Source organism: Poecilia reticulata, chromosome 1, assembly GCF_904066995.2.
Source record: "Poecilia reticulata chromosome 1, P_reticulata-male-v2, whole genome shotgun sequence".
In the NCBI taxonomy this organism is placed as follows: Eukaryota; Metazoa; Chordata; class Actinopteri; order Cyprinodontiformes; family Poeciliidae; genus Poecilia; species Poecilia reticulata.
The window spans coordinates 12,368,041-12,395,093 of NC_088830.1; the positions used below are offsets into that span (position 1 = coordinate 12,368,041).

Genomic DNA, 27,053 nt, shown 5'->3' on the forward strand with positions numbered 1-27,053 from the left:
TTAGTACAAGACTCTTTATTCAATCATCTTCCCCATTCCCAGCACGTTTCTCTCGTTATCCCAGGAACAAACTGGAATGAAACACAGCAATTGCCTTCAAATTCATCAGTTCAGCTATTCATCTCCGTCTGTAAAGGCAACAGGTTCTGGTTCTGGTGGATCAGGACCTCAGTGGAAGCACAGCAGAGGTCTGGATGCGGCTCCGACTCCTTCAATGCGTAGCACACGCCCTCATTTCTTACCTGGGTAGCAAACAGGAAACAGTTAAATACGCCACAGGAAGCTTAGGAATAATAAGCATTTAAACACTCTGGAGCTTTTTTCACATTGTTCAATGTACGCTGTGGTTGTGGGGGATTTTATGAGACAGCAACACAAAGAAGAAGTGTTTAATAGTCGGGAGGAAGGATATACATGCTTTTTTTTAGTAATCTGAAAATTGTGGCGTTCGTTTTTGTATTCAGATTGATTTTAAGGTCATGACTTCCTAATGTCTGATTGTGGATTGAACACCATCAGACATGCATCCTTGGGATGTGGTTTTATAACCCCATCCACCTGGAAACATCTCCATAACTTCACCCCCGACCTGTCTGGATGTTTGTACAAAATACTGAAAGCTACGTATCATTTTCTTCAAGTCTCTCACTTACAGGCGATTTTAACTGAGCCTCTTTTTTAAATGGAAATGCTGCAATTGCAAAATTGTGTTAAATGTGCGTTAAATGTGCAGCCCGCAAAAATGTCCAACTGTGAAGAAATGGGAGGAAGGAACCAAGAGAGAAAGAAAGAAAGGATGATGGCTAAACTGATAGAAGGATGGCTAGACAGATGGATACCAATCCAAAGCTGGAAAACTGTTCATTTCCAGACATTTGTGGGAAGTGCATGAGCTCCGGACTGGAAAAACGCTCGTCATGGAGATGAAGGACAAGAGAAAAACCACGAATAAAACAGTGTGTGAACACAAAGTGAGTTGAGGGTTCGTTCCTCCTGGATGCTCTCCTGACGCGTCACTGCTGATCCCCTCAGAAACGGACAAACGGCGCAACACACACACGCGCGCACACACACACACCGAGCAGAGTTTAGAGCGAGCGCGTTTCCGTGCACCGGTCCACACATGGAATCTATAATCCTCATCGAGCGCCCTCCCATCTGTCTTTTTCTTTTAACTTTCTTCATGAAAGAGAAAACAGCCACAGCTGGGTTCAGCGAGGACACACACGGAGATCAGCCAGAAATAAAACTCACAAAAACACAAACAACACGGGGGAGGGGCCGCAAACGGAGCGAGTACCCTGAAGGAAAACACCAGCATGGTGACCAGCAGAAACCCTACGACACGACATCAGAGGAGAGGCTCTCTGCCTGGGCACTCCATGCGTGCACGTGTGTGTGTGGTGGCATTCAGGAAGGGATGTGGACGACCGTCCTGAACCAACTGCTTGGTCCAAACATCCATCCCGATTATGTGAGTCACCAGCCGTTCGGTTCCTTAGAAGCAGCAATCTGTTGAATGCTGTTCTCAGTTTGTTAGGAGCTTAATGACGCAAAACTGCAGTGATAAAAACTTCTTTCACAGCAACAAGACAAAGGGACGTAATTGATCTCAGTGGGCTTTTATTTCCGTGTTTAGTGTCTAATGGTGTTTTCGCTCCTTTTTAATGAAGTTTTGTACGCTCAATTCAGCAGCAATGGAACATTTTAAACACTTAGGGCCTGATCTACAAAGATTCAAAATGAGCGGCAAATTGTACGAAGAATAAAACCGCGAGCGGGGTAAGAGGGCGAGTTGAACACAACTGATTGCAGGAGCGGCAGCGGTGCAGACGGCCCTGTTTAAATGAGGATTGTGTCATCATGGAGCGTCGGCGAGCATTGAAGAAAAATGAAGTAGAAAGTGATTATAATGATACGTTTCATTTAATGAGGTAAAACGCAACAGTAAAAACATTTAACGATCAAAGTAAAGCTCAAAACCTCTGTCCTCACTCACTCCACGCTCACCTTCGTCTTACCGCCGATCTTTATGTGACGATTTGAAAATAATAATAAATATTGCTTATTTAGCCCGAACATTGCAAACCAAGGTAAGGCCACAATAATTTATCATAATGTGCTTCATACGAGTCGGTAAAGAAACTTTTCCTGGGCTTCAGAGACGCGCTCCTGCAGAGCATCAAAACGTAACGGTGTGCTGCACAAAGCGACGGTGCCAGGGGCGGAGCTATAGGGAGGGGTTGGGGGGGGGGGGCTGCCCCCCGAACCGGGCCGGATGAGGGCCAGAGTCTGGAGGTGTCAGGAAGGGAGGAATGGTTTCAAGTCGCTTAAATGTCTGATTATAGACGGAAAAAGTGCACCCTCACCTGTTGAGAAAGGTGTATTTAATGTTAAAGTCAACAGTTTCAGTTTCGACTAAGTGGCTGTTCCCTCTCTACTGCCTAACATCAGACCAACCTGCTGCCTTCCCCTGTCTGTGATTCTCTCTCTCTTCTTCTTCTCTTCTTTTTCTCCATCCTCTCAGCTGAATGATGTGAACTTCATGTTAAGTAGGTTTAAAATACAGCAGTCAAACCAGGGTTTCCCCCAGAAAACTTGCTAAGTCCGGTGGTCGGGGCGTCAAGGCGGTCTACCGTGTTTTTGCATTAAAAGATATTAAATTGACAGAAAATATTAAAGTATTACTGCGTAATTATATGTTACGGGAAAGCATCTCCAGTGAAATGCTATTTAAACCCACAATTAGTCTAAAAACAACAAATTTGCACTTCTGTTTAATCCAAATTAAGTCAGCGGCTCCATCAGGCCCCCAAGGGCTTCAGGGGCCCCATAAACGCTAATATTTTAAAACAGACCACAGATACATAAATGTAACACTTGTTTATTGAGATTATCAATGCTGTTAAATTTTATTCAATTATTTAAGCATAAATAAATTAAAAGATTTTAAATTGTTTAATATTTAAATACAAGATTTTAAGGAGCTGGTAAGTTTACTTTGTAAAACTTCAAAGAACAATATTCATAGTTAGATTGCTTTGTTACCATAGCAACAATCTGATGCTGTGAGTTTAATCTTTGAATTTACAAATACAATTTAGTACACTGCGATTATAACTTATTGCTTTTTAGGCTGGCCAATTAAACTACTCCCTTCTGCCATATTTCACTAAATCTAACACAGAAGCTGTTAGAGGTGCTGATGTTTTTAGCAACAAAAGGGGCCCCTAAATCAAATTCTGCTCAAGGCCTCATACAGCCTTGGACCGGCCCTGTAATCTGCTGCACTACGCAGAGATGCGCAACAAACGGGAGATTTAATTCAATGCTGCTAATGTGGCTTTAGTAGCTCTTCCATTTTGTGTCTGTTGAGTTTTTAATAAGCGTCACAGAAACAATTCTGGTTGGTTGAGTTTATGGGACGAGTTTCTCAGATCTCCGTGCGGCCAGACGCATTAACTCTTAAGTAGACAACGCATTTGATATGGTTTGATGCACCGTTTAACCGGAAAAATAATACTAAAAATAATAATAAAATAATATAAAATCAGCGTGATGCGTGATTGCGAGAGCGCGAAAGCTCCTCACCAGGCTGAACCTGCATGATGAGGTTAGCGCTGCTCGTTATCCACAAACGCTCCGGCGAACCAGGACCACAGACATAAACTTTACAGGGAAGACAGACACAGAGCCACACGCTGAGCAGCGTGTTGAGATGTAGACACCGCATATAATTGTTCGTTCACAAAGATAAATCATTCTCACCACTCCACAACGCACCTCTGAATTCGCTATGAGTTATTCCTGTGGTTCACATTGAGCTGCGCAACCAGAGCTAACGCGGCGGGTTTTAAACTCTTACCTAGAGTTCTCCAAAGGATCATAATTCCTCATAGTAAGTAAATATCCATACAGGTCAGCCTGTGTCCAGTTTGAATGAAAGGAGGCGCGCGCGCTTCTGATAAGAAGTAGATGCATCAAACCACCGCTCACGTGTCAGACTGAGTGACGGTATTTAAACTCAGGTTTATCACAGTCAAGTTCTATAATTTATTGGTTTTATGACTCACCATTTTACTCAACAAATGATGAATGTCTGCACAACAAAATGTATATTTACAAGCATCCTCTTAATGCAACGACATAATTTACCAGCTGTCTTTCAATCACTTTCAACTGTTTTTATGTTTTGTGCCCTGAGAGCTTTTGTTTCAGACTCTCCATCTTTAGCTCAGGTGACAACACGATTCAAATGGTAAAAACATTTTTTAAATAAATAAAAATCGCGCGCCAAAATCAGTAGCGTCATGTGTCAAGTATAAAAGCCGCAGCGCCTGATTGGCTTGCACGCTCAACGCAAAGCTCGAGAATAACTCAGACTGGGGTTGAAGGAGCAGAGGGATGTCTAAAAATAATAACTGAAGTCCCTCTGATGTTGGTTACATCATGCACAAAGTTGTTAAATACAGAAAACGCCAACAAGAAATAATTTTTGCACCACCATTTTGGCGCCCCCTTGAGCACAGCACCCATGTGCGCTGCATGTAGTGCATACCCACTGTTTGCTCCAGTGGCCATACATCCCCTCCTCACCTGGCAGTTTGAACCACTTGGGCACCTTGCCCGGCTCAGCTCTGGCCGGCTTAGTGTCATGTGCTTGTGTAGACGCTTCTGGCTCTTCCCGCGCCGACTTTGGGTCAGTGTCCATCGCTTCTGCGGGCGGCGGCGGCTCCTCGACAGGTTCTGAGCTGGGTGAGTTCTCTGGGGACCGGAGCAGGCAGCTGCAGTGAGGAAACAAGAGGCAAAAAACCTCAGAGGGGAAGTGTTGACTGAGGCATGTTTGTGTCTGATCAGAGCTGGATTGTTTTCCTTTAGGGTTTCTGCTTTTTAAGATAATGAATAAAATTTAAGACTTGTATCACAACGGAAAATTTGATATTTTATATAGTAGTAGTACCGAGCTTTTTGCGCAGAATGTGCATAGCAGGTTAGCAACAAAGGTGAGCCAGAGGCAAAGACGAAGACCATTCTTATCAATGAAAGATGCAAAACATGCTAGCTAGCTAGCAAGGGTTCATTAGCAGCTAGTTAGCGGTAGCCTCAAACGTATCAAGTCAAGGAACATAATGAAGATGTCTGAGTGCAAAGTTTTTTTGCCTGACAGTAAAGTCCGACGAGAAAAAGAACTTACATGGAATATACGTACTTAAACTCAACTAAATTTAAGACCAGCGATTAACGTAATTAAGTCATATTTTCCAGTGAACCTAAGACATTTTAAGGCCTTAAAAGTCTTAAATTCATGTATCAAAAATTCAGACTTATTAAGGATGCACTCTGTTCAGGCTGGGCAGCTAAGACGAGGTTAAGTGCCAACATTGTTCCAGCAGCTGAGGGTCACTTTTAAGGCTCTATCTTTAGAAGTACTGGGGTATGGTGTGTGTGTGGAGGAAATGAAGGCGAATAGGGGCACCTGTCATATAACCAAAACCTCAAAGAGATTCCACGTACCTCGCAATGGACTCATTGGCTTGCAGGGCTGAAACGGACGTCTCAAGCAGATCTCTCTTTATGTAAAACTCTGTGGAGAAAAACTGGGTTGTATAAAAGACCTCTGCAAAAACACAAGTATTTATTTGAAGCTGGCATAAAATGTGAGTAAAAGGGGGAAAAAAAGAAGCAAAAACCTGCTTTGACGTCAGAGCCGAAGTACACCAAAGCACCAGGAAACAAGTCGGCCTGAAGACAGACGCAGAGAGCAGACGGGTAAACAGAAGCTTTAAAAATGTTTGGCATTCTCGTCAATTTCTACAAACAGACCGAACTGCTGCTGCCTCCTGCTACAAGCAAACGAAACGTTCCTGGCAAATCAGAGGCAGAAATTAAGCTCGTTTCTTGGGATGATTCATGGCTCGGGGGGGATATGAACCAGGAACCACCGTTCTTTGAAGCGGACCACAAAATGAGCACCAATCAAATGGTTAGCGAAAACACTTTCACCCCTGAAGCTTCACATTCCTCCACCGTAGATGGTCCTAATGGTTATAATGGACCAGTGGCAGGAAGATATATCATCAACCGTGTAATTTTGAGGTGAAAAACACAGACGGGTGGGCAGGCGGGGAGCACGTCTGTCACTCTAATAGGACAGAAGCGAAAAACAGTTAAAGAAAATGTCTTCTTCACACGAGAAACACACAAAATGGTTGTTGTGGAGGAGAGAACTGCCGTTTTTGTAAAATGAAAACAACTGGATAAAATTGGGACGGGAAGGTTATCTTTTGTCTTAGACATCGCAATTAAGCAGAAACATTGAAACCACAGAACTGGCTGAAACATTTCAATAATCTTGATGTAAAAACAAGAATACTGAAACAAAGTCGGTCATAATTCACTCCTCCAGAACATCAAGAACTACAAGATGAGATTTATTTAGTCTCTTTCTTGGCTCTAAACACTTGAAAACGCAAAAAAGCAAACAAATATGACCATTTCAAACAATATTTAGCTAAATTGCTTCATAACCATGGCATCTCTGACTGGCTGACCAGGAAACAGGCCTGAACCAATAAAGAATATATGGCAAGAGGAAGAGACGGCAGACCGGAGGTTTCCATGATTAATATGCCTAAATGTAAATTTTCCATTTTAATTAATCTCATTATTTAGTGAATTCTACTGCGGTTCAAATGCATACATGGATTCAAGTGGACCGGAGACACAGGGCATTCTGGGTAAATATAACCAAAACAGACACGACAGTCTAACGTTGGTGAGGGAAATGTTTTGTGGTGTTTTGCCAATGACAAAATAGAAACTCTACAACCACTAAAACCTGATGTCAATCCGTTCCGATTTACATTTCATGAAGGAGGAAGTTGTGCTCGGCGTCTTCTTCTGAGGTTTTCATGTCATTTCCTTCGCGGATTCTTGGTGCGGGGAAGGAGCGAACAGGTTTTTTAATTAGTTCGGTCTGTTTGACACAGTGCAGTGTGTGCACGATATTATTATGTGTAATAATATCGATTTTGCGATATATGTAGATATTTTCTTTCCTAGAAAAAAATCGATATTCATCCGCAAGTATCATAACATCCATGTGTCACCTTGCTCACTCACTGCTTGCTTCGCTGGGAGAGTGATTAGTTCATCAGGCTTAGAGTGATTCCTTCAGATGTTAAGTGTCAAGGTTAAAAAGGTATCAAACTATTCACAGAGCAGGGTACTTGGTGCACTTTATTTACTTTACAAATGCATGTAAGCTACAGTTTGTGCTGTTTCAATTAAAAGAAACATGTTTTCTCACCACTTCTTTGATTCATTTTGTCCAGCTGTCAATTTTAAGTCTGTGTCCAACCAGAGCCAAGTATTGTGCAGTTGGTGCTTTTAATCAGTTTTCAGTTAAATTAATTCAATCCAACTCTATAACAGTCACAAAATGTCACCAAAATCACTCTGTCCCTACTGCAATCTTTCAGAAAAATCACAAAAGTGTATTGAATTGTATCGTTTGCTCAATATTGCAATATATATCGTATTGTGAGCAGAATATCGTGTATTGTATCGTATCGTGAGATTATTGTATCACTACAGCCCTAGTGCAGTGTAAATAAAAGCGAAATGCATCAGCTGGAAATGTTGCATTTTGGTCCCCATTAGAACCGAGTTTATCGGACCAACAGGTGTGAAAACACCTTTAGTAATCCTTAGAGCGTCTGCAGGAAAGATGGTGGAAAGATGATCCTGATGGAGAGATACTCTCTGTGAAATGGTGCCGACGGCAGGAACTGCTCCACCTGTTGGGTTTTCATCTCTTTTACCTCCCCATTTCACGTCAGTCGTTTCGTCAGATCAAACTTTATACAACAAGCAGGCAATCGCAGTGAATTGATGACAGCTGAGCTTCCGCATCAAATAGATACAGTAAAACGACCTGCATGACAAGACGCCATCACCAATCACAACAACAATGAGGACGTATATAAGTCTCTATCTTACAGCAGCAATATCAGAGACTATTCATCTTAGGGCTGCAGATAATTATTATTATTATCAATTATTCTGACGATGAATCAGATAAAAAATGGTCCCGTTCTGCAGATTTCATTTAACAACTTATGCAGCTTTATATACAATATTAGAAATGCATTACAAGATGAACATGTAAATTTCTTTTTCAAATAAGGAAATAAACATTTTATTGCCTAATTTGAATAACTTTGCATTCCTTGATTGAACACTTGATCATTTGTAGCAAAAATACTTCCAACATCAACATCTGGAAAAAAATCTGCCCTTTTTGATTGACTTAGCATCAGAAAATGTAGAGATGATCTGGTGATTATTTTTAGAACTAACAGATTAATAAATGGACAGCAAAAGGTGTTTAATAGATTATTTTCTGCCCACTTGAATTCTGGTTCGAACATACAGACAAGTTTTTGTTTTTATCTACTTTTAAAGGTTTTGTTGGCTCTAGTGGCCTTTATTTGAAAGTGGTTTGATGGGAAAGAGGGCAATGAGAAAGGGGGAAGACATGCGGCAAATGTCTCCAGGCTGGGAATCGAACCTGCGACCACCGTCACAAGGACCAAGGCCTCTATGCATGGGTTGTGCTTTGCCCCTGCACCACCACAACAGCACCCCTATTTTTTTTTTATCTTAAATGCAAAACGTATATACTTTTTGTACAGTTTTGGATTAGTTACTGCTCTGAGTTTGTCTTTCAGAAGCAGCATGTTTTTGAGTACGCGCTCTCCACTTAACGATTAGTCGATTACTAAAGTAGTTGGCGATTATTTAATCACAATTAATTGTTTCAGCTCTGTCACGGAGCTACTCTGCAGCGACACGGGGCAGGTGGCTGCCGGGGTCACGTCGGTTCACACGTGCATAGTCCTCTCTTCGTCTTTTGTGTGGCAGGTTGCTAAAATGGGACACGCTGGCCTAATTGCTGTCATCAGAGCCCTGTGAGCAGGAAGCAATGCGTTACAGCAGAACAACGAGCATTCCTGCAATCCTGTCCCCTACAAAGCCGCGCTCCGGAAGAGACGGGCCGATGAGAGGAGACCTGTGGGTGTGTGAGAGGAACGGACAGAAGGGGATTGAGTGAAAAACACAGGGCGAAGGAGGAGGCGGAACGGATCCCGACGGAAGAGCGAGGGGCAGACGGGTGAGGGAGGGGACGCCTGCTATCAAAGGGCCTCTGGGTTGGGGAGACATTCCTTTCCTGACATGACACAAAGTGATTAAAGTGCACGTTAGTGTGTGTGTGTGTGTGTGTGTGTGTGTGTGTGAGGCACATGTGCACGGATGTCTGTGTGACATGACAGAGAAAGATTAAAGATTCCTTCTGCGAGTCAAAGATTGATGTATAGACTCAGAAACGGAGACAGACGGTACGTGCCTGAGTGTGCGCGGAGATTAAAGATTTTGTTTTTGCGCACTTTAACGCTTTTAAGTCCCTAATGGATAGAGACATGTGGGTGAAGGCCAGACAGAGAGAGGAAGAGCGAGAGAGGGACCCTCTGAGTGCTGGAGGCTAAACGGAAAGAAACCGTTGAAGTTGGGGTGCAGGAAGGCGGGGGGCCGGGGGGGACGAGTTGTGGGTAACGACTCGGGAGACGGAGAACAAAGACGGCTGCCGAACATCGCAGCGTCTGATTTGACTGAGACAGATCCCGACACGGTAGAGCCTCAACAAAGACATTTCAAAGTGGGCTTTTAAGGTTTTTTTTTGGGTTTTTTTTCCTGAAGGATTGTTATCGTTCGTAACCAGCCCCACTGAGGGCTGAATCTTCATCATCATCACAACAAGATAAACTTCAAAGAACTCCCCCCGCCCCCTTTGATTTGCTGCTTTTTTAGGTGTCAAATACGTACGTAATTCCATCTAATATATTTAAAATCAAGAGGAGGAGCTGAAGTAACTACTTTATAACTCTGACACCGTTTCCATCTATACTCAAAGGCAACAAAGCATCATGGCTGCCTACTGCTCCGTGTATGTGTGTGTTTGCGCGCGCACATGTGTGTGTGTGTGTATAAGATCAAAGAGAGGCCTGTATTAACCCCATGTGCCAGTCTGGGAAAAATCAAGCCCAGCTGGGGTCAAGGACAGTGGAGAGAAGGGTGGTGGTGGTGGTGGGGGGGCAAGTATGAGTGGAAGTGAACAAAAAGGGATGGAGGGGGCAAGAATGCAGAGGAGCTTTGAAGAGCCAGCCGAAACATTTTATAGTGTGTGCTAAGAGAGAGAGAGGGGGGAGAAAAAAAAGTTTTATTTGTTGTTTTGTTGGAGTTTAACTTTGAGGTAAATCAGTCGTTTTACCAGCATCAGAGTGAAGGTGAATGACCTTACCTCCACCAGAGTAGCTGAAGGATCTTTCAGGATCGTTTTTGGAGGGGTGATGACTGAAAAGGAGAGAGGAGGAAATGTGAAACTGATAACTGAACTCATGACCAAATCAGCAGTTATTTAAACCTAACTTTAAATATAAAGCTCGAATCACGGGTGGATTTGTTCTTACAGCACCCTGCACGAGTTCTCACTCCTTAAACTTATTCACACTTTGTCAATAGTGCATTCAATGCATTTTTATGCAACCAACACAAAGTGGTGTGTAATTGTGAAGAGGAAGAACAATGATAAATGGTTTTAAATTGTTTAACAACATAAAGCTGACAATATGACAAAAAACATCTTTGTGGTTTTGCAAATTTGACTTGGTAACATTCAGTGTTTAAATGTGCAAACAAACCCCAAAATATTTGAAGTCGTAGTGAAAATTTTATTTTATTTTTTTTTTAAACAAAGTTTTGACTCTGCGGGGCTGTAAACACAAAATACCAAGGCTGGCAGATTCTTACTAAAAATAAAACCCTAAAAAGTAAAGATAATTTTTTCTTCTTCTGCGTAACATGCGATTTGAATAACAAACACTGAAGTATGAGGTCGTAACGTGTCAAAATGTGGAAAAAATAGGAGTATGAATACTTTTGCAAGGCGCTGTACCCCAGACGAACATAGCTGTTGATACTCTGAACTTTTGTGAAAACTCGTAAGAAAGACGAATAACTGCTTTCAACAAAATAGCAAGTATATCAAAAGATTTAAAGCATCAAGTATAATACATCAAGACTCAGACGGGCGACTTTTGTTGTGAATGGCATTTCTTTAATTTCCTCTCCCTTGTTCCAACACCCTCAGAGGCGGCATGCGGCGAGGCCAGGCAGACACACACACTGGGTGCACAGCTTCTGAATGCAGCCAAGACTCAACGTACTAAAAAACGTTGCAGACGAGTCGTAGATAAGGTTAGACTGCTGTGGAAATTATGGGTTGAAAACTGAAACAATGAGCTTTTATATTTCCTCAGATTCTTTGTGGTTTTAAGCAGAATCAGAATCCTGAAATCACCACTGTTGGCCTGAGAGACACGTTGTTGCCACGAGCTGCACTGCTCTGCTTCAACACAAACCTTAGAATGTGAAATTTTAATCACTGAACTGCTTTAAATACAACAAGACAATAGAAAAAAACTATTTAAAACAAACAATAAGCATAAGTTAAGATGTAGCAACTTAACATTTAAACCGTGAAAGCGTCACATTTTATTATAAGCAAGGCTGCTGAATGAGTAATAGTGGAGGATATAAAAACAGCTGTTCTTGTTTGTGCTCAAGCTAGCATTATAGCACAGCTGACTGTTGCAGGAATTTAGAAAAGCACCATTTGAAAGAAAAGCTATTAAAAAGTCAGAAGATATTTAATCTGTTAATTAGTTTTTTTGTGTGCAAGTGTGTTCAGCTGCTTTCAATGTGTCACGCTAATTTTGGCAAACAATAATTATAAAATCATCATGTCCTGACTTAAGACTTGCAAGTAATTACCTGGAAACTTCATTTTGACAAAACCTCTTTGGAGATGGATAAAAAAATTTTTTTTAGCTGCATTGTATTATAACTATGTATTATTTGCAATGTATGCATGCTGCTAACTAGAGTCTAGACCAGGCTTGATCAAAATTTAACCCAAATTGACTAATTAATTACCATTAATTATAGGCCCCAGCCCGACCCAACATATTGTTTTAATTAAGATTTTACTGCTTTAGTTCTTTTAACTGGTATTTGAGTAAGCAGTGTAACTTCTCCTGTCTTTAGCTCGTGTTTAACATCTTCCAGATCCGTTCTGTTATTTGCTGTAACCACATGTGAGTCAGGTGCAAATATTTGGGGACGTGTGACTGATAGAAGTAGAGCAGAGCTAATCTACTTATGAAGACTACAGTAATCAATTAATCAGTCAATCAAATTTTATTTGTATAGCACATTTCAGCAGCAAGGCATTTCACTCCGCTGTCCGTTTAACACGGGTATTATCCAGGCCCCATCGCCTAACAGGACAAGGTCTCCAACCTTGCAGCACCAGGCTCCGTCCACCTGTCAAGCAAATTTTTTGCGCTAGGACTTCGCCATCCTACATGGATTTTTGTGCACTATTTTTTACCTGTTAGAGTCTAGAATTTACAGGGTTTTTCCATAAGTAGATGAAGAAAACTTTATGTTGGCCCAACCCGACCATCAAGCAAATAGTTTTGGCCATTGGTATTTGTTCATTTTTACATAAATAAACTAGAAACAGGGTGTCGTCTGTTAGTACTCGAAGGTGATTTTAAAAGTTTAAACAACAGCAGAAAGGTGGATTGACGTCTTAAAGGGTGAGTTTGGATACATGGAATAACTAAAAGGAAATTAAATGCCACTTACATAAGTAGAAACTAATCTCAGGATCCTCCAAGTGACTTCTCAGGAAGTGTCTCACTGCACCGACTGGACAAAAACAAAACAAAACAAAAAAAAGCTATACCTCCATCACTCAGTTTGTGGACTGTAATTGATGTTTCAGAAGGAATTTTCCTTCGACTTGTTTTTTTCCCCCTATACTGGCTGTCAGATGGCTGTTGCTCATAATCCCTGGAATTACAGACCTGTCTCATTCTTTCCGTCTATATCGCTGTGCTGCGGCTGCAGTCGTGAATGTGTTTACAGAGCCACGAGTAAACGTCGCACCGCAGCCATACCTGTGGCTAGTCAGGTGAAATGAGCACAAACACAACACGCACCTGTCTCAAGGGGCCTGAAGAAGCCCTGGAGAACATGTCTGTCTGGAAACTGGATCCTCAGGACCACCTGGAGACGCACAGGATGTACACACTCTGAATTTTAAGAACACGTGATTGACTCATTGTAGAAGTATTGACGCCACTTGAAACTTTGATGTTTTGCCAGGTTGCAAACTAAATTTAGTGTGTTTTGAGGAGATTTTATGCCAACACAGGACAGTGCGTAATGGTGAGGTCGAATGAAACGGTCTGTACAAGTAAAAGTGCAGCTCACGTCGGTATTCAGAATCCATGAGCCAAAACTTTGTGGAACCTTTTGCTTCAATTACAGGAGCAAATGTTTTGAGAGCGCGACTTTAGAGTATGGATCGTTTCCCCTTTCTTTAAAAAGAAGGGGTAGTGTCTGATCGTACAGAGGCCTCCGGGTGTGTTGGAGATTATTTCCAAGAGGAGGTCTTACACTGGGACTGATCATATAAGGAAATGGTATGGATTCCAGCACAATGTTGAGGCGTTCAAACAACGTGTATGGAAAGTGCTTACATGGAAGAAACTGATGAAAGGAAGACGAATATGTTGGGGAAAGAGACTGTTTCAAAATATTTCTTCACGATTCGGTTGTTTGAAATAAAATCCTTAAGTTGCATCTGCAGAGCCTCTTTACAACAGGTTGTTAGTTTTACTACAAATAATGTTTTTTAGTTTTGGTTTCGATCTTCCTTCTTCAACGTGTTTGCTGCGCTCCCTGCAAACTTTAAAAAGGACTCAACTTTCTTTCTGCAACGGCTTTTTCACTCTTCCAAAAAGCCCAGGTATATTCATCTCAGCGTTACCGTAGTCCTCTTGGCTGATCAGCTGATCAATGCTCTCCTTAACCAGCTTGTCGCATCTTGGTAGGGTGGTGGTGAGATGTGTACAGCTTCAAATATTATTTTATCATTTAATCCTGCTTTAAAACTTCTCCACAACTTTCTCCCTGATCTGTTGGTTGTCATCTTGGTCTTCGAGGTGCTGTGTCCAGCCTGAGGCTTTCACAGACCAGCTGGATTTATACTGCCCACCAGCTGTTTTTAGTCCGCTTTTTTCCATCTCTAATCCGTTTGTCTAGAAAGTCTGGTTTGTTTAGGGAGGTGTTGATGCACAATCAAACTCTGATGCAAACCAAAAAAGCGAACTCTGGCCCACCTAAAAACGCAGGTCTTGATTCGGTTTTGAATGCCAAACAGACCGAGGCCACTCCAAAAGAAGAAAGCGGACATTCGCAGGGCATTCTGCAGAAAGCGCAGGGCATTCTGGGTAAATACAAATTAAAACAACGCTAGAGTCTAGTGTTAGCAGAAGAAATGGCTTAGAAACACAGAAGAGAAATCCCACAACCGCTAAAATCTGACCCTAGTTTATTTTTGTTTGAATTTTGTGAAGAAGGAGGTTCATGTCTTCTTCCGAGGTCTTCGTGTTGTTTTACTTCAGTAGTTCTTGCTCAAGGGGTTTGAATTGTTTGACACAGTGTGAAAGCGAACCCCATCAGCTGAAAATGTAACAAATGTTGCAATTTTGGTCCCCAATCGAACCAAGTCCACTGGACTATCAGGAGTGAAAACGTCCAGCGTAAAGAAGAATGAACAAATTTGTCAGTCTATTAGATTTGTAGTGGTAAGAAAACCTAAAAATCCTGTCTGATTTTCCTGTCACCTCACACTTACGCACTACCCCATGCTGGTATGTTAACAAAACATTCAAATAAAACAGATGTCAGTTTGTTGTAAGGAGTTCAAGGGTTCGAATACTTTGGCAAAGCCATGCAGACCAGAGGAACGTTTGGACGTCGCTCACTTTGGGATAGCGCTCCATCTTCTCCTTCATCTGAGCTTCTCTCAAAGCCTTAGTGAGGAGCGGAGCCTCCTCTAATAACTTCCTAGAAAACAGGGAACAGAGACAAACACACGGGTTCAGATAAGAAGCACGCTGCGGAGAAACAGATGAGCGCGTGTGTGGCCATGCATGCGTGTTGTGCTTGTCGGAGGCAGAGACAAATTGCCGTGGTCGGCTCAACTCCGGCTTCGGTAATTGCAGTCATCGACATGGTAGCGGCGTCGCAGCGAGGCAGCATGTTGGTGCAGATTAAAGGTCTGCGCTCGGCGAGGCTTCAACCTGATCGCGTTTGGTCCGCTGACTGACCGGGCAACACAGAACAGAGTTTACTAATTGCTGCCAGTACACTGCGTTCATGGGGCCTTTGTAGTGTGTGTGGGGCGTGATATAAAAGGAACCATGTTTGCAAACACACACAACGTCTCCACAGCTGCGGTCCGCCGTGGCCGCATCCAGAGACGGCAGAGTAAACTCGGTCCCATCTGTTTTGAGGAAGTGCTCATAAATAAATAAGAACTTCAAACTCATATTAGGCGGGATGGAAAAAAAATAAAATAAAAAACCTTCTAAACACACGCAGAGATGCCCGGCATTCTTCCTGCCTGTGGCCTCGCATCACTGCTGTGGTATTCGACAATTAATAGTTACATATTGGCAAAACACCACAGGACCACATGCAAAACCGACTTAATTATCTGCTTCAAAGAGTACAGGACCAGAAGTCAGATTCAGATGGGTTTCTGCGGCAACGCGTTTTTTTTATTAAACTAGCCAACAGTGTTGTTTCCTTCCACTCACCTCTCGCTCTTCAGCTGGGCGAAGCGCTTACGCACGTCATCCACGGTCACCTCGAAGAACTCGTCGGGCAGATCGGGGTGGTCCGCGGTTCGACGGGACGCAGAGTCCATGTGGTAGATGAGAGGCTCCCTGTCCACCGGCTGGTCAAAGAGAGAAACGACAACGTGTGACGACGCCGTAACGCCAGCGACCCTGAAGGAGCGTCCACACCCACTGAACTTTCCCCACATTTTGCTACAAACAGCCACAAACTTCAACCAACACAAAGAGGCGCAAAACTGCACCGTGGAGAAGATTTTCAGATTTTTCTTTAACAGGTAAAAATTAGAGCAGTACGGCAGGCATTTGAGTTGATCCCACTCTGACAAACCTAAATATAACTGTGTATTGTTTAATCTTTCTCACACAGCAGGTCTTAATGCTCTTTTTTTCTTCTGTGGTTGTTCTTATAACATATTAAAGACAACTGCAACGAGACTTGTGTGTGAACGATTTACATCCCATCATCAGTGGCATAAAAGCCGGATAAAATGTCACATTTTGGGCCAAATCTTTTGGCCCACTCCGGATTTGGCCAATGTCAAAGATTTGGCCGATGTCGTTATCGGCCAAGTCTTTTGGCCCACTCTGAGAACCGTTTCCACAACGAAACGATGGTAACATCATGCAGTGACTACATTGTCTCTGCCCTCTTATTTCAGTCAAAATTCAGACATTTGAATGGATTAGGGAATTTGTCACAAGTAAAATTCACAGATGTTATCCATTCAATCTGACTGAGCTTGAGCCATTCAGCAGAAAAACATGGGCAAAGCTGGTAGAGAGAAAACTGAGGAGTTGATGCTGCAACCTCAGGAAAAAGTTGCTCTTTGAAAGCATTAACTACAAATGCATTACACACCTTGAATGTATTTACTTGTAAAATAAAAAAAGAGAGAGTCACCCTATTTTTTTATTTTATTTCACATTTATGTGTTATTTTGTGATCATCTACCTCCAAAAGATGCTTTTAAAGTTTGTGGTTGTAACATTACAGAATGGGAAAAGGTTTAACACTGTTGAAAATGTAATGAATCAGAAGATGCAGGAGAATACTCTATATGTAAATAAAGAGAATATAACTCAAAAACAGAAGTTAAAAGTTTACCTCTAGAAACTCCTCTGTGTTATCCAGATCCCGGTCTGCCGATTTGACAGTTGCTTTGCACTGACGAGACAAAAGTTAAGCTCGTCAGTAAAGCCAAGAAGTCTCGTGAAAATCATTTCAAGATGATTTTAAACATCATGACATCAAATTTGTTAATTTTACATTATTTATAAGTTCTGACACCTCCAAAAATATCACAAACGAAGCGCTAGGAGATCTTTAATCAACTCTATGGCTCCAGTTTGACAAATAAATTATTTAGCTTTTACTGAAGACTTGTATAGTTCTGTGAAAATCTGCTTTCATTCTTTCATGTAATTCAATCACAAATGAAATCCACTTTATAGATTTATTTAATGTCACATTTCAAGACTTCTTGAAATGTGCCTTCACATTTCAAGTCACAAAACCAGACTTTTTTTACCCAAACTGGAGCAACAAAACCGGCAACAATACCGGAGCATCGATGTCGTTATCGCTACAAGCCACAATACTCACCTTTACTGTACATCGCACCTTAACGCGGCACACCATGAATGTGGAGTTTCTGATCTTTTTAAAACTGTTAAATCTGTTTCTGGCTCATCAATGGCGTTTCCTCATTCTACTTCAAACAAACTGTTGATCAGGGCGGAGGTGAAACTCGCTCTAATGCGTTTGCGCAAAAGAGATTTTCAACATCTACTGATGCTCCATGACAGCCAGTTTTTAAAGCTGTTCCCCTCAACTCTGATGTGTATTAATTAAATACGAAACGCTTGTGGCGTGTTGCTGGGGCTCACTTTAGTGCTGTGGTTTGATTTGGCCTTCTTGGCTTTGGGCGACTGCACGGTCGGGGTTAGAGCCGCCAGAGACGAGGACGAAGTCAGCGAGTGGCCGATCTCTCCGGCCAGACCCCCGAGGCGCTGACCGCCGCCAGAGAAAGGAATGAAAGGAGCTGCTGGTGCAGAGGCGGCCAGGAGAGAGTTCAACCCTGACGGTCCGGCTTCCTCTCCGTCCTCCACTGCTCTCGGGACTTTGGGTCGAACCACATCCTGAGGCTTAGGAACGTCTTCAGCAACGGAGCTTGGAGCTGCCACAGCTGGGGTTTCCGATGGCTCGTGTGGATCCGATTCACTGGTTGGCACAACTTCAGCTGACGCCTCTAGAATCGACGGCGCGGGGTCGGGCTGAGGCGATTCGCTGGGAGCGGCTTCCATTGCAACAGGTGTGCTTGGCGCTGCAACAGGTTCATCTTCCTCTCCTGCTGCTTGATTCTTTTTGTGTAGAAACCTGAAACAGGAAGTGTTAAAGTCACATCTCAAAACTTGTGAGTTCTTGTTAATTAAAGTGAAAGAGAAAACAACACCAAATGTAAACACGCCACAAATGTCTACCGATCACTAGAGAGGCACCAGAAAAATTTACCAGTGACCAAATCCGGACACTTTCCACTGACCTATTACAGCTTTTGTTTTTAGACCATAATTCGAGGAAGCAGTGCAACTTCTCCAATTGTTAGCTTTTGTTTAACATATTTCAGATCCATTTGGTCACTTGTATTGTTGACATTATGTTGAGACAACCTGGTGATTTATTCATGTTGCAAAAAAGTGAGAGAGAACAGGACTTTGGCAGGGAATAGGAAGGTTAGCTGTAAAGCAGCAATGCTGTGCTTACCATTTTTTATTAGTTTATACCTTTCTGTTATGCTAAATGTTTAATTTAAAAAAAAAACTGACAATCTTCAGGTAAAGTTTAGTGAAGGCTCTAGATACTCTAGAATATGTACATCAGGAAGCTGTTGTTTTTGTCATGCTAAACGTGCTAATCACAAAAAATGGAGCCTCATTAATGATTTTGTTTTTATTTCAAAATAGTAAAACATTGTTTTAACACTGGCTTTTCTTCTAATAAAAATAACTGATCACACAGCAGAAAGCCTAGAAAAAATATACTCTGCTCATCTACTTGGATTGTAGAATTTAAGGTCAAAGCATTTATCAAAGACAAAAATGAACCACTAAGTTCTGATTGGCGAGTCATTATTTTTATGTCTCATACAAAAATGTTTGGTGTTTAAATGGGATGAATTTCAACAACAAGTGTGTCTAGGAGTTAGTTGTTTTTTTTAACATTAAACCTTAATACTCCAACAGAAAAAGTGCAGTTGAAGGCCAAAAAATACATTTTTGCAAATACCATAGGCTGGAACAACAATCCCAATCTGTGGTTAGCTATTTAAACTGAAGAGAATTTTGGACATTACTTCAGATTCAGGCTACAGATCAGCTAGTTGTCTTTTGCTCAAAGAAAGAGTGGAAATAAAAAAATTAAAAAAATTTGAACAAAAAAATATGTTTCGATATTCCAGCGTGATAAGGGGTTGATGTTTTCGGCCTACCTGACAATGGCGCTTCCACCTGTAAGACCCAGAGACTTTAGAGTGGTTTTCTTTAACGCTTCCTCTCCACTCACCTGCACACACACGGACAAGCAGCTGTGTTTCCATAGAGCTCACTTTCATCTCTTGAGAAAGGGAGAGTTAAAGGAAGGCTTCATACCTCGTCTCTCATGTAAACACATGCAGGAGTGGCTCCGGACTCGGTCTGCTCCGACACTCTGTCACTATCCAGGGAAGTGAGAGTAAAACCGAGATTAAAACCAAAGGTAAATGGTAATAGCTTACTTTCACTGTGACAACAAAAAATAAGACGCATTTCTTTTTATTGTTATTCCCCTGTTTAAGAGGAGTGCACCAATAAAACCTCATGGTATGCAGCGGCACGCTGCATGTGTAAACCATGTGCTTACAATGTCGTGCAGAAACCAACTAAACATTTTACTATTGTTCCCCTAAATTCCTGAAAATCAAAGCCGGCCCTTCCGTCTCTCGTCATTCCCTACATTTTTGTTTCCCCCCCGTCGATGTGGAACCAATACACATTTCTCAGAAGCATAACTCTGCTGGCAGAGAATCAGGATATGCAGTGACGTAATTCAATAGAGCCGAGACGAAGGCCGGTGGACTGCAGGAGCACCTGGCACCGCACAGCTGGAACTACTGGATAACAGCTGCATGAGTGTGAGAGAGGTGAGAGAGGATGTGTGGGGAAAAAAAGGCTTCGACGGAGGATGTCGGTTTGGCCCGTGTCCATATTTCATGCAACGGCGAGCCGAAATCTGCCGAACCCATAAAGGGTATGTTCATTTTGTGCAGCAGCATCGCCTTTAACCTCTTCGTCATTTATTTATTGAAAAATTGTTTAGATTTTTTTATTTTAGCATCTATATTTTTTGTTACAGATAACATGTTAATGTAATTTCATCTGTTGCTCTAGTGTTTTTCCATCATGTGTTTTAGTTTTTTTGTGTTTATGGTAATGTCAGAGAACGACGTTTTTGCACATTTGGGACAAACCGTCTACTTCCTATGAACAGAAAGAAGACGACACGCAACGCTCATCGTTGAACTAAATGCTACCTTTTGTTGCATCAGTTCTCTAACAGCTTCATGATGAGACTAATATGCATTAGGGCTGCAGCTAACAATTATTTAATCGATTGTTTTTGACTATTAATTAAGTAACCAGGTAAAAAATAAAAATTGGCACATTCTGTAGATTTTTTTATTTACCATAAGATTATCTTATACAATATTAGAAATCTATGACAAAATGCAAATAAACAAAGGAAAACAAGCATTTCATTGCCTTAAATATCATAACAACATTCCTCCAGCGTATGCTTGATCAGTTGTAGTAAAAAAAACAACAACAAAAAAAAAACGAACTTCTATTGACAACATGTGAGCCTTTTCTGTTTGACTCAGCATCAATACAATGTAAGACTGATCTAATGACTACATTTTTAATTAATTAGAGAAATGTGTTTAATGTGAGATTGTTACATACTTTGAACCAGGTGAGGATAAAACGCTGCCACTGGAGGAGTTCTGGGTGGAGCACATTTACAGACAATGGTTTTTTTGTCTTGTATATAATCTTTGAACAGTTTCACTGCTCTGAGTGTGTTGTTGTTTCAGCAAATGGCCTTCGTTTGAGTTTGAATACTCCAGTTAAAGATTAATTAAATTAATGGTTTCAGCTCCAACATATGTTTTGAGTAAGGAATTCATTTTAAGCTGTAATGCTTCTCTAGTGAAAGTAAATCTACTGGGCTTCTCCTCGCAACTGATACAATAATTTAGGACATGTTTAAAAAAAAAAAAAAGTAAATAAATGTAATTAATTTTAGCTCATCAACTTTTACAATGTAACATTTAATACTCCTTTAAAATAGTTACTTCTGATCTAATTACCAAAATATGTTCAAATTTGAAATAAGCTCTCTTTGATTCATCCATAACTGCTGTAGTTTTAAAAGTTAATCATCGTCTGAGTTTATAACCCTAAATCTGGCAACAAATTGCAACTGAAGAAGGGAATCTGTTCGGTCTCGACCCGATATTCTTGCACGTTCAACACGTACCTGATCACAGGGAAATGCGCGATCACTTCCCACAGGCTCTGTCCGGAGGAGAAGGAACCCTGGAGCCGAGAGCCGTCCTCCATCTGGAGCGCGATCCGCACCTGATGCGCAGCGAGCCACAAGAACACACAAGCTGCATCAGAGAGCACACGCGTTCCAACTAAAACAAACATGATGCAGAAGTAACAAGCGCCCGTAAATGTTCAGCATCAGTTCATCCATAATAAACTTCAAAATGAAAAAAACAAATAAAATACCAGAACACTACTTTCAGGGTAAAACGGGCAATATAAAGCACTTTGAAGTTTGTTCCTTTGTCTTTCTTCACATTAGAGAAGCTAAAAATAATGTTCTACATTACTGAACCTCAAGAATCTCACATTGATTAAATCTAAGGAAAAGTTATTGGCTCTTTGATCTGGAGCCATTTTCTCAGAGGAATAAACTCTTTGATAATCCGACTTGTTTTGGTCGCACATGTGGGCCTACATCAGCGTGAAAATGAGTAACACACCCAGCAACAGTGTGAGTCTAATGTTCTCAGTCTCTGAGTCACACTACGGGTTGTTTATGTTTACTCGACGGTGCCGTTGTCCAGAACAGGGAGAGCGCTAAACGGCGGCTCACCGGGAGAGATGAAAAGAGAGACTTAGCTGTCAACACCACACACACGCACGCACGCACGCACACGCCTGCCTGAGGTGAGTGGTCATGTGAACATATATAAAAATCTGTGAGGGATCAACAAATCAACCATCCGTCTGACGAACAGAGCAGCAGATCAAACATGGCAATGAGTTTATGGATCAGATCATCAAGCTGTGATGTCAGAGAAAAGTAAAGTGTGTTTTTTTTTTGGTTTGTTTTTGTTTTGGAGACAAGTGAGAGCAAACAGAGAATATGAAGTTACCAAAACCTAAAACTGACGATGAAACTCGCACACCAATGTGAGCCACTAATGTAAGAGATAAAGTACAAATGCTTTTATCAGCAAGTAATACAGGGTTGCCAGTTAAATGCTCATAATCAAACGTTTAACTTTCCAGACTCCGATTTCCAGGGCTTTCTGTATATTTTGGAAGAATAAACACAGAATTTCACTATCATTTTATAAATGATATAAATGAGCGGACACACAGATGACGAATGTTCTAGATTGTGAAACGGATGAATGGTTGGATGGATGGTCAGACAGAGAGATCAACACATGATGGACAACGATGATGCCATTTGACAAAATGTAATGTTTGTTCCTTGTTTCACGATTGGTTACTGTATTATAGTTTTATCATGTAAAGGCCCTTTAACCTGCTTCATTGCTGAAATGTGCCACACAAATAAACTTGACTTCTTTAGTTGGACGAACATCGGTCTGGACGAACGAACGGACAGATAGATTTATTCTCTCACTCTTTCAAATCCAAGCGGTAGTTCATTAAACAACAGGAAGCCAGTGACTACATCAGTTAGTTAATTAACTGGTTAACAGCTGCAACATATTTAAATGCAGCATCACTTTCCAGTTCAGGCCGTTTGCTTAGTTAAATCCAGGTGGTCCCTTACTTCATCAAACAGCTTACAAACAACTGCATGCAAAACTATTTATCTAATACACTCTTTCGTTGCGTACACTAGAGAGCATAAACGCCAATATTACTAAAACTAAAATCTTTTCATCCAATAGACTTTTTACAGCCACAAATTTTGAAACATGTGGAAGAGCATTGATAAAAAAAATGCCAGCCATATGATTAGTATTTGAGGTTTGGAAAAAAAATAAATAAATCTGCTAACAACTCTGAATGCAATGAAGCCACTGCTATTGAAGAATAAAAAGGTCATAATCTAGTACTTGCTATTATTAATAGTAGTGGATAATGTTGTAATACTTCAAATTTATTAAAGGATCTAATTGCGCTTAAAAAAAAATTTCCACCCGTTTGCCTTGATGTAATTCTTTCTGGATGACAAACTGCTTTTGAACCAACTTTGACAACATCGTAATTGTGACGAGTTGCTGATTTATTCAAAAGAAATTATCTAGACGCACCCAATAAATGAGCTTTTGCACACATGGATTTAGAATAATGTAAAAAATATTCATGGATTAGTGATTTAAAAATACCTATGGTATATTAATTTAAGTGAATTTCTCAATTAATTTCTGAATTTCTGAGGCTTCTTCAGATTCAGTACAGTACAGACCGCTGCAGGTGATCTTTCCTGCCTGCCAACAGCCATCTTCAATAACTCTTTAAAGCAGGGGTGTCCAAAGTGGGTCCTCGAGGGCCGGCATCCTGCACGTTTTAGTTCTCTCCCTGGTTGTAGTAACAACCTTTTCAGCATGTCAGTGTTCCTCTTAGACCTTCTAAGGAGTCATCATTTGATCCAGGTGCGCTAAACCAGGGAGAGAACTAAAACATGCAGGATGCTGGCCCTCCAGGACCCACTTTGGACACCCCTGCTTTAAAGAATCTAAATTAACAAATTACAACATTCCCAAAGGGATAATTCGGTAATGCCTTACCTGTGGAGCTAAAATCTCACAGGTAAAGGCAGACATGAAAACTTACCAATAAATGACATGTTCAATGTCTTAATGTTTCTGGTGATGACCAGATTTTAACACTATTTTCCTATTCTTTCACACACATTTTTTTAATAGTTACATGAACTAACCTGGCTGTCAGCTCCACTTTGTTTCCTTGTACTTGTCACCATTTCCAGTTTGGCATTGTTGGGAAGGTTGGCAAACCTCCACGGCAGCGTCAGGTCAAGAACGGTCCTCTGAAACCTGTCAGCAAGTTCACAACAGAAATAAGACCTGTAAAAATGACTTACAATACACTAATTACAAAAAGGTTCAGAGGATCATAAAGCTTACTTTTATGCACAAAGAAGAACATCCAAGCCTGGCAACATTTTGCAAACAAAGACATCAGAAGTCTTCCAAAAGCATCAAATGAAATCAAATTTCATTTGTATTGCACCTTTCAGCAACAAGGCACTTCAAAGTGCTTCACATCATAAAAACACAAAAATACAAAGTCACAGATAACAAGGTTAATTTTTTGGATACAGTTGAACTAAACATTTGTATATTGGAAATATTTACTCAAAATTTTAGAGCGCTTACAGAGGGCAAGATTGCTTATTTTCAGTATTTTGTACCGCTTTCCCTCAAAACTGTTATCGCATTCAAATAATTCCTGCTTTCTAACCAATAAGCTCATAGCGGTCGGACATCTAATCTATACTCCAGTCTGGAAGGTGGCGGTAATGAACCTATAAGTTGTTTGCCAACCGCCATAAAACAAAAAGAAGAAGAAAAACCAATAAGCTTTCCTCTTCCTAACAGCTGTTTCTGTCCTAGATGGCTCTCCCACAAATCTTCCCTCCACCTGTTTGAATCCTTTTTCTCATGCTCAATCTTCTACTCAGTGCAGATTAAGAGTACTCACTCACTCACTCACTCACTCAACGGACCCTCAGGTCTGTCCTTTTGTCCCCACAAATTCACTTTGCGATTTCTCAAATCAAAGTTGTAATTGCTTCGTAGCAGGTCCAAACATTAAGACAACATGGTGTGACTGTGACATCACTGCCTTATTTGGAGCAAATGACTAATAAATGGAGTGGATATTTGTGAGCAAGTAAGATTTTTTTTTTGTTTGTTTGTGTTTTGTTTCTTGGGAATGTGACAAGAGTTTAGATGATAACAGATTCAACACTTGAGTGTAAATAAGGAATCCCGCTTTAAACTGGAAAATCTTTACTCTAAAAGCAATTTGTTTGCAAGGAAAATGAACAGATATTGCGAAGTGAAGATGTGAATTTCTGGAAGACTCCTGCTACCTAAAACATTTACACAGGCTATAAATGATTCATCACGATTTGTTTTTAGACGAAGAAAGTCTGGCTTTTTTTTTTCTTTTAGAAATGACTCTCTCATCAGATTTTTATAATGCTGCTACCTTCATAGCTTTCAATTCAGATAGACAATCAGAAAGGAAGACATATATTGTCACACTCACTTTAAACCGTGATCATTGGGGTCAAATCCATGTTTTTTGCAAACATCTTCCAATACCTGCGAACGAGAAACATAGCAGGATTGTAACAGATCAAAATAAGTCAGATACGAACAGTGTTACGCTGACTTAATTCGCCCGAAGGCTAAAAACTGATCTGTCACTGGCTAACAGGTGTTAGCCTAGCATGCTAGCTGGAGAACTGTTCGCTCTCGTGTTTTCAGGCATGAATAGAAATAAAAAGCTCCGCGTGCCTGAGAGCACCGCGTGCTCCTCGTACACGGGTTTACCTGTAACAAAGGTGTGTTTGGAGCCACTTTAATTGTTTGTCTTCTCCCGTTTGGAGTCAGAACCGTTACAGCTGAACCGCTGGCTGCCATTGTTTGCAGTGACGTCACGGTGTTTGTTTGAATCAACTTTATTGTCCTCGGTACAGACAGCGCAAAAAAGAAAATAAAATTAAAAGGACAAAATCACGTTTCAAGCCGGGAAAACCTTGATTCACAGCAAAAATTGTATTCTCAGAATATTTTTTTTCTTTTCTCTTTTTTGTTTCGCTTCCGATAGAGCAAATACATTTTGAAAAATATTAATCTGAGATTCATGACAGGAAGACAACAAGAACATGCTCACAGTTTATTCTGAAGGCAAAAACACTAACAAATGTTGAAATACTGCAAATCGTTAAATTTATAGAGGCAGCAGAAGAGCACTTTAGGAGCATAGACAGAATAAAAAGCTTCAACAATTCCATTGTTGTGTAAAATAGCAGAAATTGAGATTGCTTGTTATTGTGCTAAGTTGATGATGAAGACAAAAAAGACTTAGAAGACAGGCGGTAATAGAGGACTACAGCTTACAGTGTCATTGCTGAAGTACATATATACGTACCCTGTCACATTTTGTTGCATTACATCTTCAAACTTAAACTAATTTGTGAATTTTTAAGGTGATAGTTGGGCAAGAAAGTGGTAGGAAAAGAACACATGGCTTTCAATTTTGTTTTACAAAAACCTGAATATTTTTACATGCATTTGAATTCAGCACCCTTTACTCTGAAACGGTAAATAAAGTCCAAGGCAATTCATTTCCTTTATGAGTCACCTAGTAGAATTGAGCTGTGCATAAATAAAATTCTTACTACCGATCACAATTTGCATGCCTGTGTTATCTCACAAGAGCTGAACAAAAAGGCACATCAAACTTTATAAGGTTTTTATTTCTCTTATTTTGAAGCTGAGATCTTCTGTATAAATGGTCTAACATATTTCACATTGACATCAAGACAAATGGGTATTTAACAAATGTTTGTTTATTTCTGCAAGCTGTAACCCTCCTCTTGCAGATTTATAATGTCAAAATACTCTTTAAAATGCCAACAACAGTCAGAGCCATGCCACTGATGAGAGGGTGCTGAAGTGTATCTTACTGTTTTAATAAAACCCAAACCCATCCATCGGCAAGGCATTAGAGCTTTCACAGTGTAAAGCTCCTTTTTCTCATTTTAGGACATTTAAAAGGAATATGAAAAAAGAGATTTGAAATTATTTGCAGCGGCCTTTCAAGGAAAAGAAGACTGATCCTGTCAGAGGCCCGACCGCAACACAG

General features: G+C 40.9%; 1 protein-coding gene across 1 annotated transcript; it reads right to left on the minus strand.

The window, feature by feature from the left end:
* aspscr1 (ASPSCR1 tether for SLC2A4, UBX domain containing) lies at nucleotides 1-25,877 on the minus strand. The gene is made up of 17 exons (XM_017306989.2): nucleotides 25,736-25,877; nucleotides 25,449-25,504; nucleotides 24,094-24,208; nucleotides 21,415-21,515; nucleotides 19,488-19,551; nucleotides 19,328-19,401; nucleotides 17,727-18,216; nucleotides 16,945-17,004; nucleotides 15,798-15,937; nucleotides 14,961-15,042; nucleotides 13,128-13,194; nucleotides 12,772-12,834; nucleotides 10,361-10,413; nucleotides 5,691-5,742; nucleotides 5,515-5,584; nucleotides 4,597-4,784; nucleotides 1-242 (listed from the first exon to the last, which is right to left on the minus strand). The coding sequence occupies exons 1-17, from the start codon at nucleotides 25,823-25,825 to the stop codon at nucleotides 232-234; spliced, it is 1,776 nt and encodes a 591-aa protein (XP_017162478.1). The 5' UTR covers nucleotides 25,826-25,877; the 3' UTR covers nucleotides 1-231.
* Between the last annotated feature and the right edge of the window lie 1,176 nt (nucleotides 25,878-27,053).

Coding starts and splice junctions, on each gene's coding strand:
- aspscr1 (XM_017306989.2), bottom strand. CDS start 25,825: ATGGCAGCCAGCGGTTCAGCTGTAACGGTTCTGACTCCAAACGGGAGA. Junction 19,552..21,414: donor GCGCATTTCCCTGTGATCAG/GTACGTGTTGAA, acceptor TTCCCTGGATAG/TGACAGAGTGTCGGAGCAGA. Junction 17,005..17,726: donor AATCAAACCACAGCACTAAA/GTGAGCCCCAGC, acceptor TTGTCTCGTCAG/TGCAAAGCAACTGTCAAATC.